The sequence below is a fragment of the Bufo bufo genome, chromosome 1, assembly GCF_905171765.1.
Source record: "Bufo bufo chromosome 1, aBufBuf1.1, whole genome shotgun sequence".
Lineage (NCBI taxonomy): Eukaryota > Metazoa > Chordata > Amphibia > Anura > Bufonidae > Bufo > Bufo bufo.
The window spans coordinates 642,996,143-643,009,418 of NC_053389.1; the positions used below are offsets into that span (position 1 = coordinate 642,996,143).

General features: G+C 43.1%; 1 protein-coding gene across 1 annotated transcript in view; it reads right to left on the minus strand.

The window, feature by feature from the left end:
• Positions 1 to 6,852: 6,852 nt before the first annotated feature.
• AQP9 (aquaporin 9) overlaps positions 6,853 to 13,276 on the minus strand; it is a 29,869-nt gene continuing 23,445 nt past the window's right edge. The window contains exons 5-6 of the mRNA XM_040413887.1: positions 10,086 to 10,303; positions 6,853 to 7,457 (exon numbers count right to left, since the gene is read on the minus strand). Coding sequence (XP_040269821.1) covers positions 7,283 to 7,457; positions 10,086 to 10,303 — 393 coding nt within the window. The 3' untranslated portion in view covers positions 6,853 to 7,282. The remainder of the gene's footprint in view (positions 7,458 to 10,085; positions 10,304 to 13,276) is intronic.

Sequence of the window (13,276 nt, forward strand, 5' to 3'; positions counted from 1 at the left end):
CTGCCGTGTATTAGTGGCAAAATAAAAATGTATTTGCCGTTCAGCGCTGCACTTATATGTTCAAAAGGCTTCGTTAGTGCAGCGGTGCAGTTATATATACCATGCTCCTCTCGCGATTTACAAATTTGCAAACACAATTTTTTCATGTAGAGATCCAAGAATTATGTTAGAGGCATGTACTGTATGCGAGCTGAGGGACCCATCTCATCACTCTCACACTTTTCTGCACCTGGTTTGCCTGGGCGAACGGAGTCACACAGGGGAGGAACTGCTCTGTGTCCTTCATCAAGAAATTTAATCCTGGCTTTCTCTGTGACAACTCAAAATCAGAACCATGGTGACCAACAACGGGAAGAACATGGTGTCGGCGCTGCGTCAAGGAGGGCTGAGCCATGCGCCTGCATGGCACATGTGTTCAATCTGGTTGTCAAGCAGTTCCTGAAGTCTTCCACCCATCTGCAAGACATCCTAAAAATGTCCAGAAACTTTGCATGCACTTCATCCACTCGTACACCGCAAAGCACACCCTCCTTGAGCAGCAGGGGCAGAACAGCATCCCCAACATAGGCTGATATGCAATTTGTCCACCCGTTGGAATTCCACTCTCCATATGTTGGAACGACTATATGAAAAGAGAAAAGCCTTAAACAATTTCTTGATGATCCAAGCGGACAGGAGTACTCCCCTGTGTAACTTCGATGTCAACCAGTGGCAGCTCATGCGTGACAACTGCCGTTTGCTCAGGCCCTTTGAGGAGGCTACCCTCCCTACTTCATGACTGGGCCACTATTTAGCCTTTTTGGCTTGGCTGACATCATTTATTTGACCCTTCTTCTGATCTGTCAGAAGAAAGAAAAAATTAGACGCACAACGGTTCCTCTCTGTGTAGCAGCTGTAAGGCCTGCATTGTCCCATCAGAATTGGCTTATGATTTGGTAGCCAAAAGCAGGAGTCGGTACAAAACACCGAAGACATGCAAATATTTCATTCACGTGTCATCTCTGTTTTGGATCCACTCCTTTTTTTTTGCATTAGCAATACTGATGGATTACTGACCAAATGCTGACCGAGTGAAGGCGGATGCTCCACAGACAGGAATAATTTTTTGGGGGTTATTGTTCTGATGGATCAGAGGAAGGGCAAAATAATCAGTGACGTCAACACAAACTTACTGCTGACACGCTCTCCACTTTGTCGGGGGGCTCTACTTGTATAAGCGTTTAATATAACATGTTCTGTAGACATCTTATTGGAATCAGCTGCTGACGGTGTAAAAGGAGTGCGCTTCTTCTTAGCGCTAACATCGACCTGTAAGGCTGAGTTCATACTTGAGTTATTTGGTCAGTTTTGGCCCCGTGACTGCCCAAATAAGTCAAGTGTGCAGTGATTCTAAGAGCAACGCCTGTCATCTGCATGCCATACTGGCTCACAGTATTATTTCACTACCAAAGCAGACTCCCTATGCGTGTTACTGCAAGTCACAGTGTTCTACGCCACTATAAAGGCTCTCTGCAGCCAGGAAATAGCAGTTTTTTAAACGTGATTCGCCGCGAATATATTTGGATCGAACCAATTTTTTTCAAAAAATTTGGCGAGCCAGCGAATCAAATTTTTTTAAAATTCTCTCATCTCTAATTACCACAATGGATTTTGAACAAAACAATTCAGATTCACTTGAAGTTCAGACTTTTAGCTTTAATTCAGTGGGTTGAACAAAATGATTACATAAAAATGTGAGGAACTAAAACATTTTTTAAACTAAATCCCTTCATTTCATGGGCTCAAAAGTAATAGGACAAATTAAATAATTGTAAATAAAATGTAAATTTTGAATACCGTATTTTTCGCCCTATAAGACACACCGGCCCATAAGACGCACCTTGGTTTTTGAGGAGGAAAATAAGAAAAAAAATATTTTGAACCAATAGGTGTGCTTTTGGTGGATTTTGAACTAATTGTGGTCTGTGGATGGCGCACTGTTATGGGGGATCTGTGGATGGCGAACTGTTATGGGGGATCTGTGGGTGACGCACACTTATGGGGGATCTGTGGGTGACATTTATGGGGGATCTGTGGGTGACACTTATGGGGGATCTGTGGGTGGCTCTTATTGGGGTCTCTGGATGGCACTGGATCTGTGTATGGCACTGTTATGGGGGGGATCTGTGGATGACACATATATAGCATCTTATGCTATGTGTCATCCACAGATCCCCTCCATAACAGTGTCCCTGTAGTGAATGACCCTCAATACAGGGGGTGGGGGTCGCATCTGCTTTTATAATGACAGCGGGGCCCGTGCAGTGACTGTATTCTACTACACGGCCCCGCTCACTGTATAATCGTATCTGTAATAGTTAATTATGTATATACCGGTAATCGCATAATCAGCGCCTGTATTACTTACAACTACAAGCGCTCGGTAGGTAGCAGAGAGGAGGGAGGAGGCAGGCCGGGAGGACGGGCGCTGGCAGCGTGAGTCACTACGTCATGCGCCCACGCCGCCTGCTTCATTCATAAAGTGGGCGGCGCAGGCGCGTGACGTAGTGACTCACGCTGCCAGTGCCTGTCCTCCCGGCCTGCCTCCTCCCTCCTCTCTGCTACCTACCGAGCGCTTGTAGTTGTAGGTAAGGATTATGCAATTACCGGTATATACATTAACTATTACAGATACGATTATACAGTGAGCGGGGCCCGTGTAGTAGAATACAGTCACTGCACGGGCCCCGCTGTCATTATAAAAGCAGATGCCGGCCCCCAGCCCCTCCTACCTCACAGCTAATACACCCGCCGCGCGGCATCGCGGCGGGTGTATCATTGAAAATTCGGCAAAATCAGCAGCATTCGCCCCATAAGACGCACTGCTATTTTCCCCCCACTTTTGGGGTGGAAAATTGTGTCTTATAGGGTGAAAAATACGGTTCTTGGTTGAAAACCCTTTGTTGGCAATGACTGCCTGAAGTCTTAAACTCATGGACATCACCAGACGCTGTCTTTCCTCCATTTTAATGGTCTGCCAGGCCTTTACTGCAGTGGTTTTCGGTTGCTGTTTGTTTGTGGGCCTTTCTGTCTGAAGTTTAGTCTTTAACAAGTGAAATGTATGTTCTGTTGGGTTCAGATCAGGTGACTGATTTGGCCATTCAAGAATAGTCCACTTCTTTGCTTTAATAAACTCCTGGGTTGCTTTGGCTTTATGTTTTGGGTCATTGTCAATCTGTATTATGAAACTCTGACCAATCAGTTTGGCTGCATTTGGCTGGATTTGAGCACACAGTATGCCTCTGAAAACCCCAGAATTCATCCGGCTGCTTCTGTCCTGTGTCACATCAATAAACACTGGTGACCCAGTGCCACTGGCAGCTGTGCATGCCCAAGACATCACACTGCCTCCGCCATGTTTTACAGATGATGTGGTATGCTTTGGATCATGAGCTGTACCATGCCTTCGCCATATTTTTTTCTTTCCATCATTCTGGTAGAGGTTGATCTTGGTTTCATCTGTCCAAAGAATGTTCTTCCAGAAGTGTGCTGGTTTTTAAGATTTTTTTTAGCAAAGTCCAAACTAGCCTTTTTATTTTTGAGGCTTATGAGTGGCTTGCACCGTGCAGTGAACCCTCTGTATTTACTTTCATGCAGTCTTTTCTTTATGGTAGATTTGGATAGTCATATGCCTATATCCTGGAGAGTGTTGTTCACTTGGTTGGCTGTTGTGAAGAGGTTTCCCTTCACCATGGCAATTATTCTGCAATCATCTACCACTATTATCCTCCGTGGGCATCCAGGTCTTTTTGCATTGTTGAGGTCACCAGTGCTTTCTTTCTTTCTTTCTCAGGATGTACCAAACTGTAGATTTTGCAACTCCTAATAGTGTAGCAATTTCTCGGATGGTTTTTTTCTGTTTTCGCAGATGAAGGATGGCTTGTTTCACCTGCATTCAGAGCTCTTCTTTTGACGCATGTTTACTTCTCATCAAAATCTTAAAAATGCATGCACCACGCCTCAAATCAACTCCAGGCCTTTTATGTGCTTAATTGAGAATAAAATATTAAAGGAATTGCCCCCACCTGCCCATGAAACAGCCTTTGAATCAATTGTCCAATTACTTTTGGTCCTAAAAAACAGGGTGCCATATGTAAAGGAGCTGAAACTCCTAAACCCTTCATCCAATTTTAATGTGGATACCCTCAAATGAAAGCTAAGTCTGGACTTTATGTCCATGTCCATTATATAACTATAACTTGAATATGTTTTAGTAAACGGGTAAAAAAAAATAATAATTTGTGTCAGTGTTCAAATATATATGGACCTTACTGTATAGTTTTGTGGGAAAAGATTCAGTAAAAATGTAGTTTAATTCATTTAAATTGCTGCTTATTCTGGGCTTTGGGGTCCAGGAGGTCCTATCAGTGACTGACAGCTATCTCTATTTGCACAGTCATAGAAGGAAGGCTGTCAATCACTGAAAGGACCATCTCCTTGACTTCAAAGCCCAGAATGAATTAATTACAAGTAGACAACCTTTTCCTACAAAACTCTCAGTTCCTTCTCCTCTTCAATATGATGCATGCAGATTACACTGCCATTTCCTGGTGACAGGTTCCCTTTTTATAGTGCTTGAAAGGGGTTGCATACAGTCCACAACAGGGTGTCATCCACAACATTTCAGGGCAACTGGATCTCTTTCAATTCCGGTTGAATTTATTTGGAACCAAATCAAATTGCCTGATTCAATCGGCCGAATCAGATTTCAAGAAATTTGCTCATCACTAGTTTCTTTTCTATCACTATCATAACATCCCATATGTCGAAGGATGGGTGGCTGACATTTATAGTAACACCCAAACGCAGTGCAAGTAACATTCACACTTCATTATCTATACCATCTTGCATAAAATATTTAGCGTAAATTTTAAAAAATATGGGTAACTGCTCTTTAAGAATTAAAAGTATAGATCTTGATTTATCAAGACCGGCATGTGCTACCCTGGCAAGGGCGGATTGGAAACTTAAAGTGGCCCTGGCAAAAAAAAATCTAAAAGTGGCCCCATGCTGTGGGTGGGTCCAAATTGACAGAAGATAGGAAAAAACAAGTAGGCAGGGACAACTGAAGATGGCAGGCCCTGCAATACCATAGTGCAGCACAGAATACAGCCCCAGCAGAACCAAATACTACAGGGACCACAAAATATTGCCGCCTCAACTATAGTATTCAGTTGTATCATGAGGACGGTAATACAGTTGAGTTCAGCAGGGGACCTGTGGCCATTGAGCATCAGATCATTATGTACATGGCCTGCGCCATCCAGAGGGATTAAGTGGCCTCCTGGGCATCAGCCCACTGGGAAATTTCCCTGTAGGGTCTATGGCCAATCCACAACTGTACCCTGGTCTTGATAGGGAGGAGGCATTTAAATTATGACAGGGCGCAGACCTCATCATAAATTCAGTGACTTCTACGGACGTCTTTGTCCCAGAATCAAATCTACTCCAGCTAGATTTCCGTCATCATTTATATCAGTTCCTGGCGTAAATGATGGTGAATAGTGTTTATCACGAATATTCGAATTGCAAATTTTTACCCCGAATATCGGCACTTCGAGTATTTGTGAATATATAGAATATAGTTGTATATATTCGTAATTTAGAATATTCGAGATTTTTTTTTAATCAATACACATGATCCCTCCCTGCCTCTAGCCTCTAGAAGGCTGCAATATTTTTGACTTTAGGAGTAGTGTTGATTGCGAATTTTCGTAATGTGAATTTTCGTAATGAGAATCAATGAGATCGTGAAAACGCAGGTCCGATGGTATATTCTAACCCCCAGGCATTCCCATGATGACGGGGACTCTTGTCGGGGAGGAGTATGCCAAAGTGGAAGAAGAACTGTACAGATTAAAAAAAACAAGATGAATATTCTAAAAAAAAAATATATTTGTTTCTTAGAATATTCGTAATATTCAAAAACAAGAATATATAGCAATATAGCGAATATAAAAATATATATATATTGCAATTTAGCTAATATAGTGCTATAATCTTCTTTGTCTAATAGTTGTAATTTTTTTCTCATCTGAAGTTTTTATTTTTTTAGAATATTCGCTATATTGCTATAAATTCTTGTTTTAGAATATTACGAATATTCGAAAAAACAAATATATAGCACTGTATCGAATATATTTCTAGAATATCCATCTTTTTTTTTTAAAATCTGTACAGTTGTTCCACTTTGGCATACTCCTCCCGACAAGCGTCTCCATCACCATGGGAATGCCTGGGGGTTAGACTATACCATCGGATCTGAGTTTTCACAATCTCATTGATTCTCATTACGAAAATTTGCATTACGAAAATTCACAATCAACACTACTAATGAATATTCGAATTTGCAAATATTCTACGAATATTCTACGAAATATTTGCGAATATGACCCCTGCCGCTCATCACTAATGGTGAATGTGTAGGGACTGATGGCCCTGCTCACACCACTCCCTTTTTAACGGCAAATACCCAACATAGGGGAGTGATATAGAGTATTTTCCCCTAAGCCCCTATTGATTGCCTCAATATTTTTTGCTTGGGGGTAGCTTAAAAGTTTTTGAGGTTGCACAGTAGACTGTAGTATTTAAGTTAAACATTGAAAGAGTTACAGCAGAAAATTTTGCATGTTTCTAGAAGCTACTGTATTTTCCAGGCCTGTAGCTTTGAGCTGTGGCTTTGAGCACTGAATGTTTATGACTTTACAAATTGACCTCACTAGCAGCATAATTGATAGCAGCGCATCATACATTTTCTTCTAGATGGGAAACAGCATCTTACTGAAGTGAAGTTCTTGGCCTCTGACAGTAAAATCATTTTAACACACAGCAAATTTTAATGGTATTGATGATTGATCACGGTTATTACACATAAATGTATGACAAGACCAATTACCTGCATATACCTTTGTGACCCAGTCTATGGTCCATTAGTGCTTCATTAAGAAGGCTGATTTATGGCTGAGCAATTAAGAGGCATTATGATTATCCCCTGATACTTTTATGTTGGCGATTGAAGGCTAGGAATAAAATACTAATGAGAACCTTTAAAAAGTCTCATATTTTGTTTTAATTTGAACTTAAAATTTTGCAGGTAATTACTTAAGTCACGGCTCACAGTTACATCACCATAAACCAATCACAGATTGTCCATGTGCAAAGGAGAAAGGCAAGTTGGCGTATGCACACAAGAGCACGTAGCCCGTGGATGTCGGAAAGCAGGTTAATAAAGATTTGCAGTCTCTCACGCCATGTTGGCAAGTTCATGTTTCTCAAAGTGATCAGTATCAAGGGTTTGATCAAAGGCGCATGGTTCCTTTTTGTGATGAGCTTCAATGAATAGAATGTATATGTAGGATCCAATTACAGCACCAATCATTGGTCCAATCACAGGGATCCACCAAAAGCTATTGCCAGCACTGTGAATGTGAAAAAGAAGGAATTTTTACTATCAGGAAATAAAAGATAGTAGCACAAGACACAATGTTTGACTAGATGTTAATGTGTGGAGAGGCTGAATTTATATTGTGTTATTATTTTTTTATGTAGTTTTTATGGAGAACAAGCTAAATCTAAAGACATCTCTCATGAGAAAGGTGCTCTCAGTGAAACATATCAGCAAGTGGTATGGAACTGCTCCCCAAGGACCTATTCTGGGCTCCTAAACACCATGTGGGTTGTATGTACTGGATGCTCTGAGTTATAGGTGCCTGTTATCATGACAGAGTTCCTTTAAAACTGAATAATGCATAGGTCAAAAAGGATATTTATCTTGGAGTTCCTGGAAAAGGGTGATGTGTAATTGCTGCACCATTGATCATTCAAGTATTCACATCGAGCACCTCTTTCACACAGTCAGTGAATGATCAGTGATTTCCATCAGTTATTATGAAGCCAAAACCAGGTGTGGTTCGAAAACACAGAACAGTGGCAAATCTTTCCATCATATCTTATCATTGTGTAGGCTCCACTCCTGGTTTTGGCTCATAATCACTGATTGCAATAACTGACCAAATATTGGTTTTGTGAAAGCAGCCTAACAGAACGTGTTTCTGATGATTAGTGCTTGGCAAATATTGCAACCATTTAAAATAAAGGTAGTAAAGAAAAAGTTAGCAGTAAACTTCATTTCTCTAGTGCTACACATTTTCATTAATATTTGGAATATAAACTTTAAAAATTATGGACACTTTTGACACAGAAAAAAATATTTTTTAACCTCTCCACCCAACATACCCACTCACCTGTGTATGTATCCTGAACAAGAAGAGAGGGGGTGGGGGGGGGGGGGGAGACTGCTACCACATTCCTCTGACTGCAGCTTATCTCTCCAAGAACAAAAGAATTGGGTAAACAAAATACTACTGCCTGATCGTAATCTATCCTGACATTTGCTGCCAAGGAGAGCCAGGAAGCCTCATACACATTAGATGGGCAGCCAATCCCTCTGAAATTAGCAGGTTTGGACAATATTTAATGTGTTTGACCAGGTAACTGTGATTCTGGTCTTCAGTGGAGGGGAGCCATCAGGCCACCACCTCTTGGAAAAGTCCTGGTGCGGTTGGAAGTTGACTCAAGGGGGTCAGAGACACTGGTGCAACGCACCAAGGGAACAGGCAATAGTCAGGAAATAGGCCGAGGTCAGAGAAGGCAGAGTACATGCAAATCCATGAAACTAGTCCGAGGTCAGGCAGGCAGCAGAGGGTCGATAAGATAAGTGAACTAAGGTCAGGTCAAGGAGCAGGGGTTCAGATTGGGTAGTCAGGCAGGCCCCCACCGCTGGCAAAGCGGAAAGGAAATTTGTAATGAAGACCAGTCAGACAATGTTTACATTTTGCATTTCAGAACCAATAAGAAAACTGTGCAAAGATGTCCATTGCATTTAAAGGGGTTTTCTGGGCTCCAGACATTTATCATCTATTCTCAGGGTAGGTGATCAATTTCAGATCTGTGGGGTTCAAACCCGGCAACCCCATTAATCAGCTGTTTCCTGTAGCCAGTACTACCACTTTGAACAGAGCCAGAAGCACAGCTCTGTTCAAAGTGTAGTGGCTGTGCGGGTTTAGCTTTCGCACTGGTGGGTGCAGGCTTGGACTGGCCCATCAGAGTGAGAGAATCATCACTCCACAGAACTAGTTTCCACTGCTCCAGAGTTCAGAAGTGGTGTGCTTTTCAGCACTCCATTCAACGCTTGGCATTGTACTTGGAGATATATAGCTGGCATCCAGTTGCTTGGCCATAGAACCCCTTGAAGCATCCGGTGCACATTTTTGTGCTGATGTTGATGCCAGAGGAGGTTTGGAGCTCTGAATTTATTGTTGACCATTATGCAAAATGCGCCTCAGCACTTGGAGATTCCACTGTGTAATTCTATGTGGTCTACCACAAGGTCTACCAATGTGATTCCTAAAAACTTTGCAATAATAACCCTCATAGTTAATGGTGGAATATCTAGGAGGGAAGAAATGTTCCGAACTGCTTTGTAGTTCGAATTACAGTACCACACTGGAATTCAGTGAGCTCTTTAAAAGGACCCATTCTTTGGCCACACGACACATATTTAATGTACTGCTAATGTAAATGAATATGGATATTCACAGGGGCATATCATTTCAGTCAGTATTTTAAGTCTGCAGCATGTCTTAGTTTTGTGAATATTTGTTCCAAAAATGCAGGAAGGAAGTATGTAAATTCAGGTGCATTACTGAAGCAATACTGATGACAATACGGATGATATATCTTCCGGAATCTGTGTGTATTCCAGAGCTGGAATGTCGACTGTTTTTGATACGCTCATGTGAAAGTGGTCACTGACAAATATTTGTAAATGTAGAATGTATGGCTAGGTCCTGGATTTTATACACGTATTGCCATGGGACTAAATGAAACAGCTAAGTTCAATGATTAAGAGATGTGTCCCAATATTTTTGTCCATAGAGTTTATGTGCTCAAGCTGCGTCTGATTATACGAACAATAATGTTTTAATCAAGGTCTTCCAATGTAATATACAGAATATACACGTTTTATTATCTTGATCATCACTTACGTGAAAACTTCAAAGCCCCAGCCAGCCACAGCGGTAAAGATTCTTGGACCTAAATCTCTAGCTGGATTCATAGCAGCTCCACAGTTAGTTCCTAGTGCTAGCACTAATGCTAGAATGAGGAGCCCAACTGCAATTGGCTCTAGTCCACTTGGAGCTGCCATGTTCTTTTTGTCAAACATGGCAAAAATCATAACGAGCAGCAGAGCAGTGGACATTATCTGTGCAAAAGAAGAATGAATATTTTTTTTACTACTTTCTCTTCTTTTAGCAAATTAATCAAAACCACAAAAAACAACACTACTATATAACTTTTGCTCAAAGTCAAAAACATTGCACCTGCTAGGCTGAGTAGGAGAACACACAAGCCAAAGATCATCCTCTGCACTCTCTTTCCTAGCTTAGCAGGTGTGATAACATAACTACATTGTGCCTGCTACTGGGGACATCAAGATGTGCTCCATTCATTAGGGGGACAGGGTTAAGTAGGTATTACATTTTCATTTTATTAATACCACAGGGGTTTTACTACTGTAAGGAGTCACTAAAGGAGCAGCACTACTGTAAGAGGGACACTAAGAGGCTAAAACTACTGTTTGGGGCACCAAGGGGGAATACCTACTGTGTGGGAGCACTAAGGAGGCATGACTACTGTGTGGGGACACTGAGGGGCATGGCTACTGTGTGGGGGTGCAAAAGAGACATAGCTACTGTAAAGGGAGCACAACAGGGGCATTCTACTGCAAAGGGGGCACTAAGTAGGAACAACTACTGTGTGGGGGCACTAAGGTAAAACAACTATTGTGTGGAGCACTAATAGGGAATAACTACTGTGCTGGGACACTAAGGGGGCTAAACAACTGTATGGGGGCATTAAGGGGGCACCACTACTGTGTGGGACACTAAGGGGGCATGACTACTCTGTGGAGACACTAAGTGGACAAAACTACTGCAGGGGGGTACTACTGCTGATGGGGACTGTAAGAGGGAATAACTTTACCATGTGGTGGCACTAGGAGGGGATAACTACTGTGTGGGGGCATTAAGGGAGCAAAACTACTGTGTGGGGGCAATAAGGGGGAATAACTACTACTAGAAGCACTAAGGGAGCAAAACTACTGTGTGGGGCTCTAAAAGAGCATGACTGCTGTGTGGGGGACTAATGGGGCATGACTAATGTGTGGGGCACAAAGGGGACATAACCACTGTGAAAGGTGCACTAAGGGAGCATTTTACAGTGGGGGGCACCAAGGGGGAATAACTACTGTTTGAAGCACTATGCAGGTATACAGAACCCAGGTGGCATATTGTAAAATCTTGACCCCTCCTCTTGTCTAGTGCTAGTAAGCGTTTTATTTTCATATTTTCTTACATGACCAAGTGGGTTGGGGGTTGCATTGCGAGCATGGGCACTCTTGGCTAGCCATGCGGGGCTGAGCATTTTCTAGTTACTCTCCTGATACTTTCCATGGATCTGTACTCTGAAAGCTGCAAAAGCAGAGCCGATGCAAGTGGAAGGGGAAGATCACTCTGAGAAGTGCTGCTGCACCTTGCTGTACATAAAGGTTTAGGTACTCTTTAAGGAGTAGTGCAACTCTAGTCCATACCCTGTTTTTGGTATTGCAGTTCAATAATTCCACCCTATAACACTGTATGTATACCGGCCATCTTGTCTGAGAGGACAAACCCCTTAGAGTACAACTTTTAATGCAGTTTTGTGTTGTCTCAAAGAGATTTTACTGCACTGTAATAAATCAGCTGGGAAAGCATGAGTATAACTAATGTAGTGACATTACAGTCCCTACAGAGGTCATCACCCATCTTCCCTAGATTCCTGAACTGCAAATCTGTCCACTTATATAACTTCACAAAAGAGATAGCTGTATCACAGCCTAATTAGGTAGAAGCTGTAAATGTATCCATATTAGGGCTCTTTCACACCTGCGTTCTTGTCTTCCGGCATAGAGTTCCGTCGTCGGGGCTCTATGCCGGAAGAATCCTGATCAGGATTATCCTAATGCATTCTGAATGGAGAGAAATCCGTTCAGGATGCATCAGGATGTCTTCAGTTCCGGAACGGAAAGTTTTTTGGCCGGAGAAAATACCGCAGCATGCTGCGCTTTTTGCTCCGGCCAAAAATCCTGAACACTTGCCGCAAGGCCGGATCCGGAATTAATGCCCATTGGAAGGCATTAATCCGGATCCGGCCTTAAGCTAAACGTCGTTTCGGCGCATTGCCGGAGCCGACATTTAGCTTTTTCTGAATGGTTACCATGACTGCCGGGACGCTAAAGTCCTGGCAGCCATGGTAAAGTGCAGTGGGGAGCGGGGGAGCAGCATACTTACCGTCTGTGCGGCTCCCGGGGCGCTCCAGAGTGACGTCAGGGCGCCCCGAGCGCATGGATCACGTGATCACATGGATCACGTCATCCATGCGCATGGGGCGCTCTGACGTCATTCTGGAGCGCCCCGGGAGCCGCACGGACTGTAAGTATACCGCTCCCCCGCTCCCCGCTCCTACTATGGCAACCAGGACTTTAATAGCGTCCTGGGTGCCATAGTAACACTGAAAGCATTTGGAAGACGGTTCCGTCTTCAAATGCTTTCAGTACACTTGCGTTTTTCCGGATCCGGCGGGCACCTCCGGCAACGGAAGTGCATGCCGGATCCCAACAACGCAAGTGTGAAAGAGGCCTTAGTTGTCACCTAGTCATGGCTATAACTTCCCACATACCAGGTATATAAGTTATGAGACCCAGGAGACAAGGGGATCCTTTTTCTCTCTAAGGCTACTTTCACACTTGCGTTCAGAGCGGATCCGTCTGGTGTCTGCACAGACGGATCCGCTCCTATAATGCAGACGTTTGGATCCGTTCAGAATGGATCCGTCTGCATTATAGTTTAGAAAAAATTCTAAGTGTGAAAGTTGTTCAGACGGATCCGTCAAGACTTTACATTGAAAGTCAATGGGGGACGGATCAGTTTGAAAATTGAGCCATATTGTGTCAACTTCAAACGGATCCGTCCCCATTGACTTACATTGTAAGGCTGGACGGATCCGTTTGCCTCCGCATGGCCAGGCGGACACCCGAGCGGAGCGGAGGCTGAACGCTGCCAGACTGATGCATTCTGAGCGGATCCGCATCCACTCAGAATGCATTAGGGCAGTACGGATGCATTCGGGGCCGCTTGTG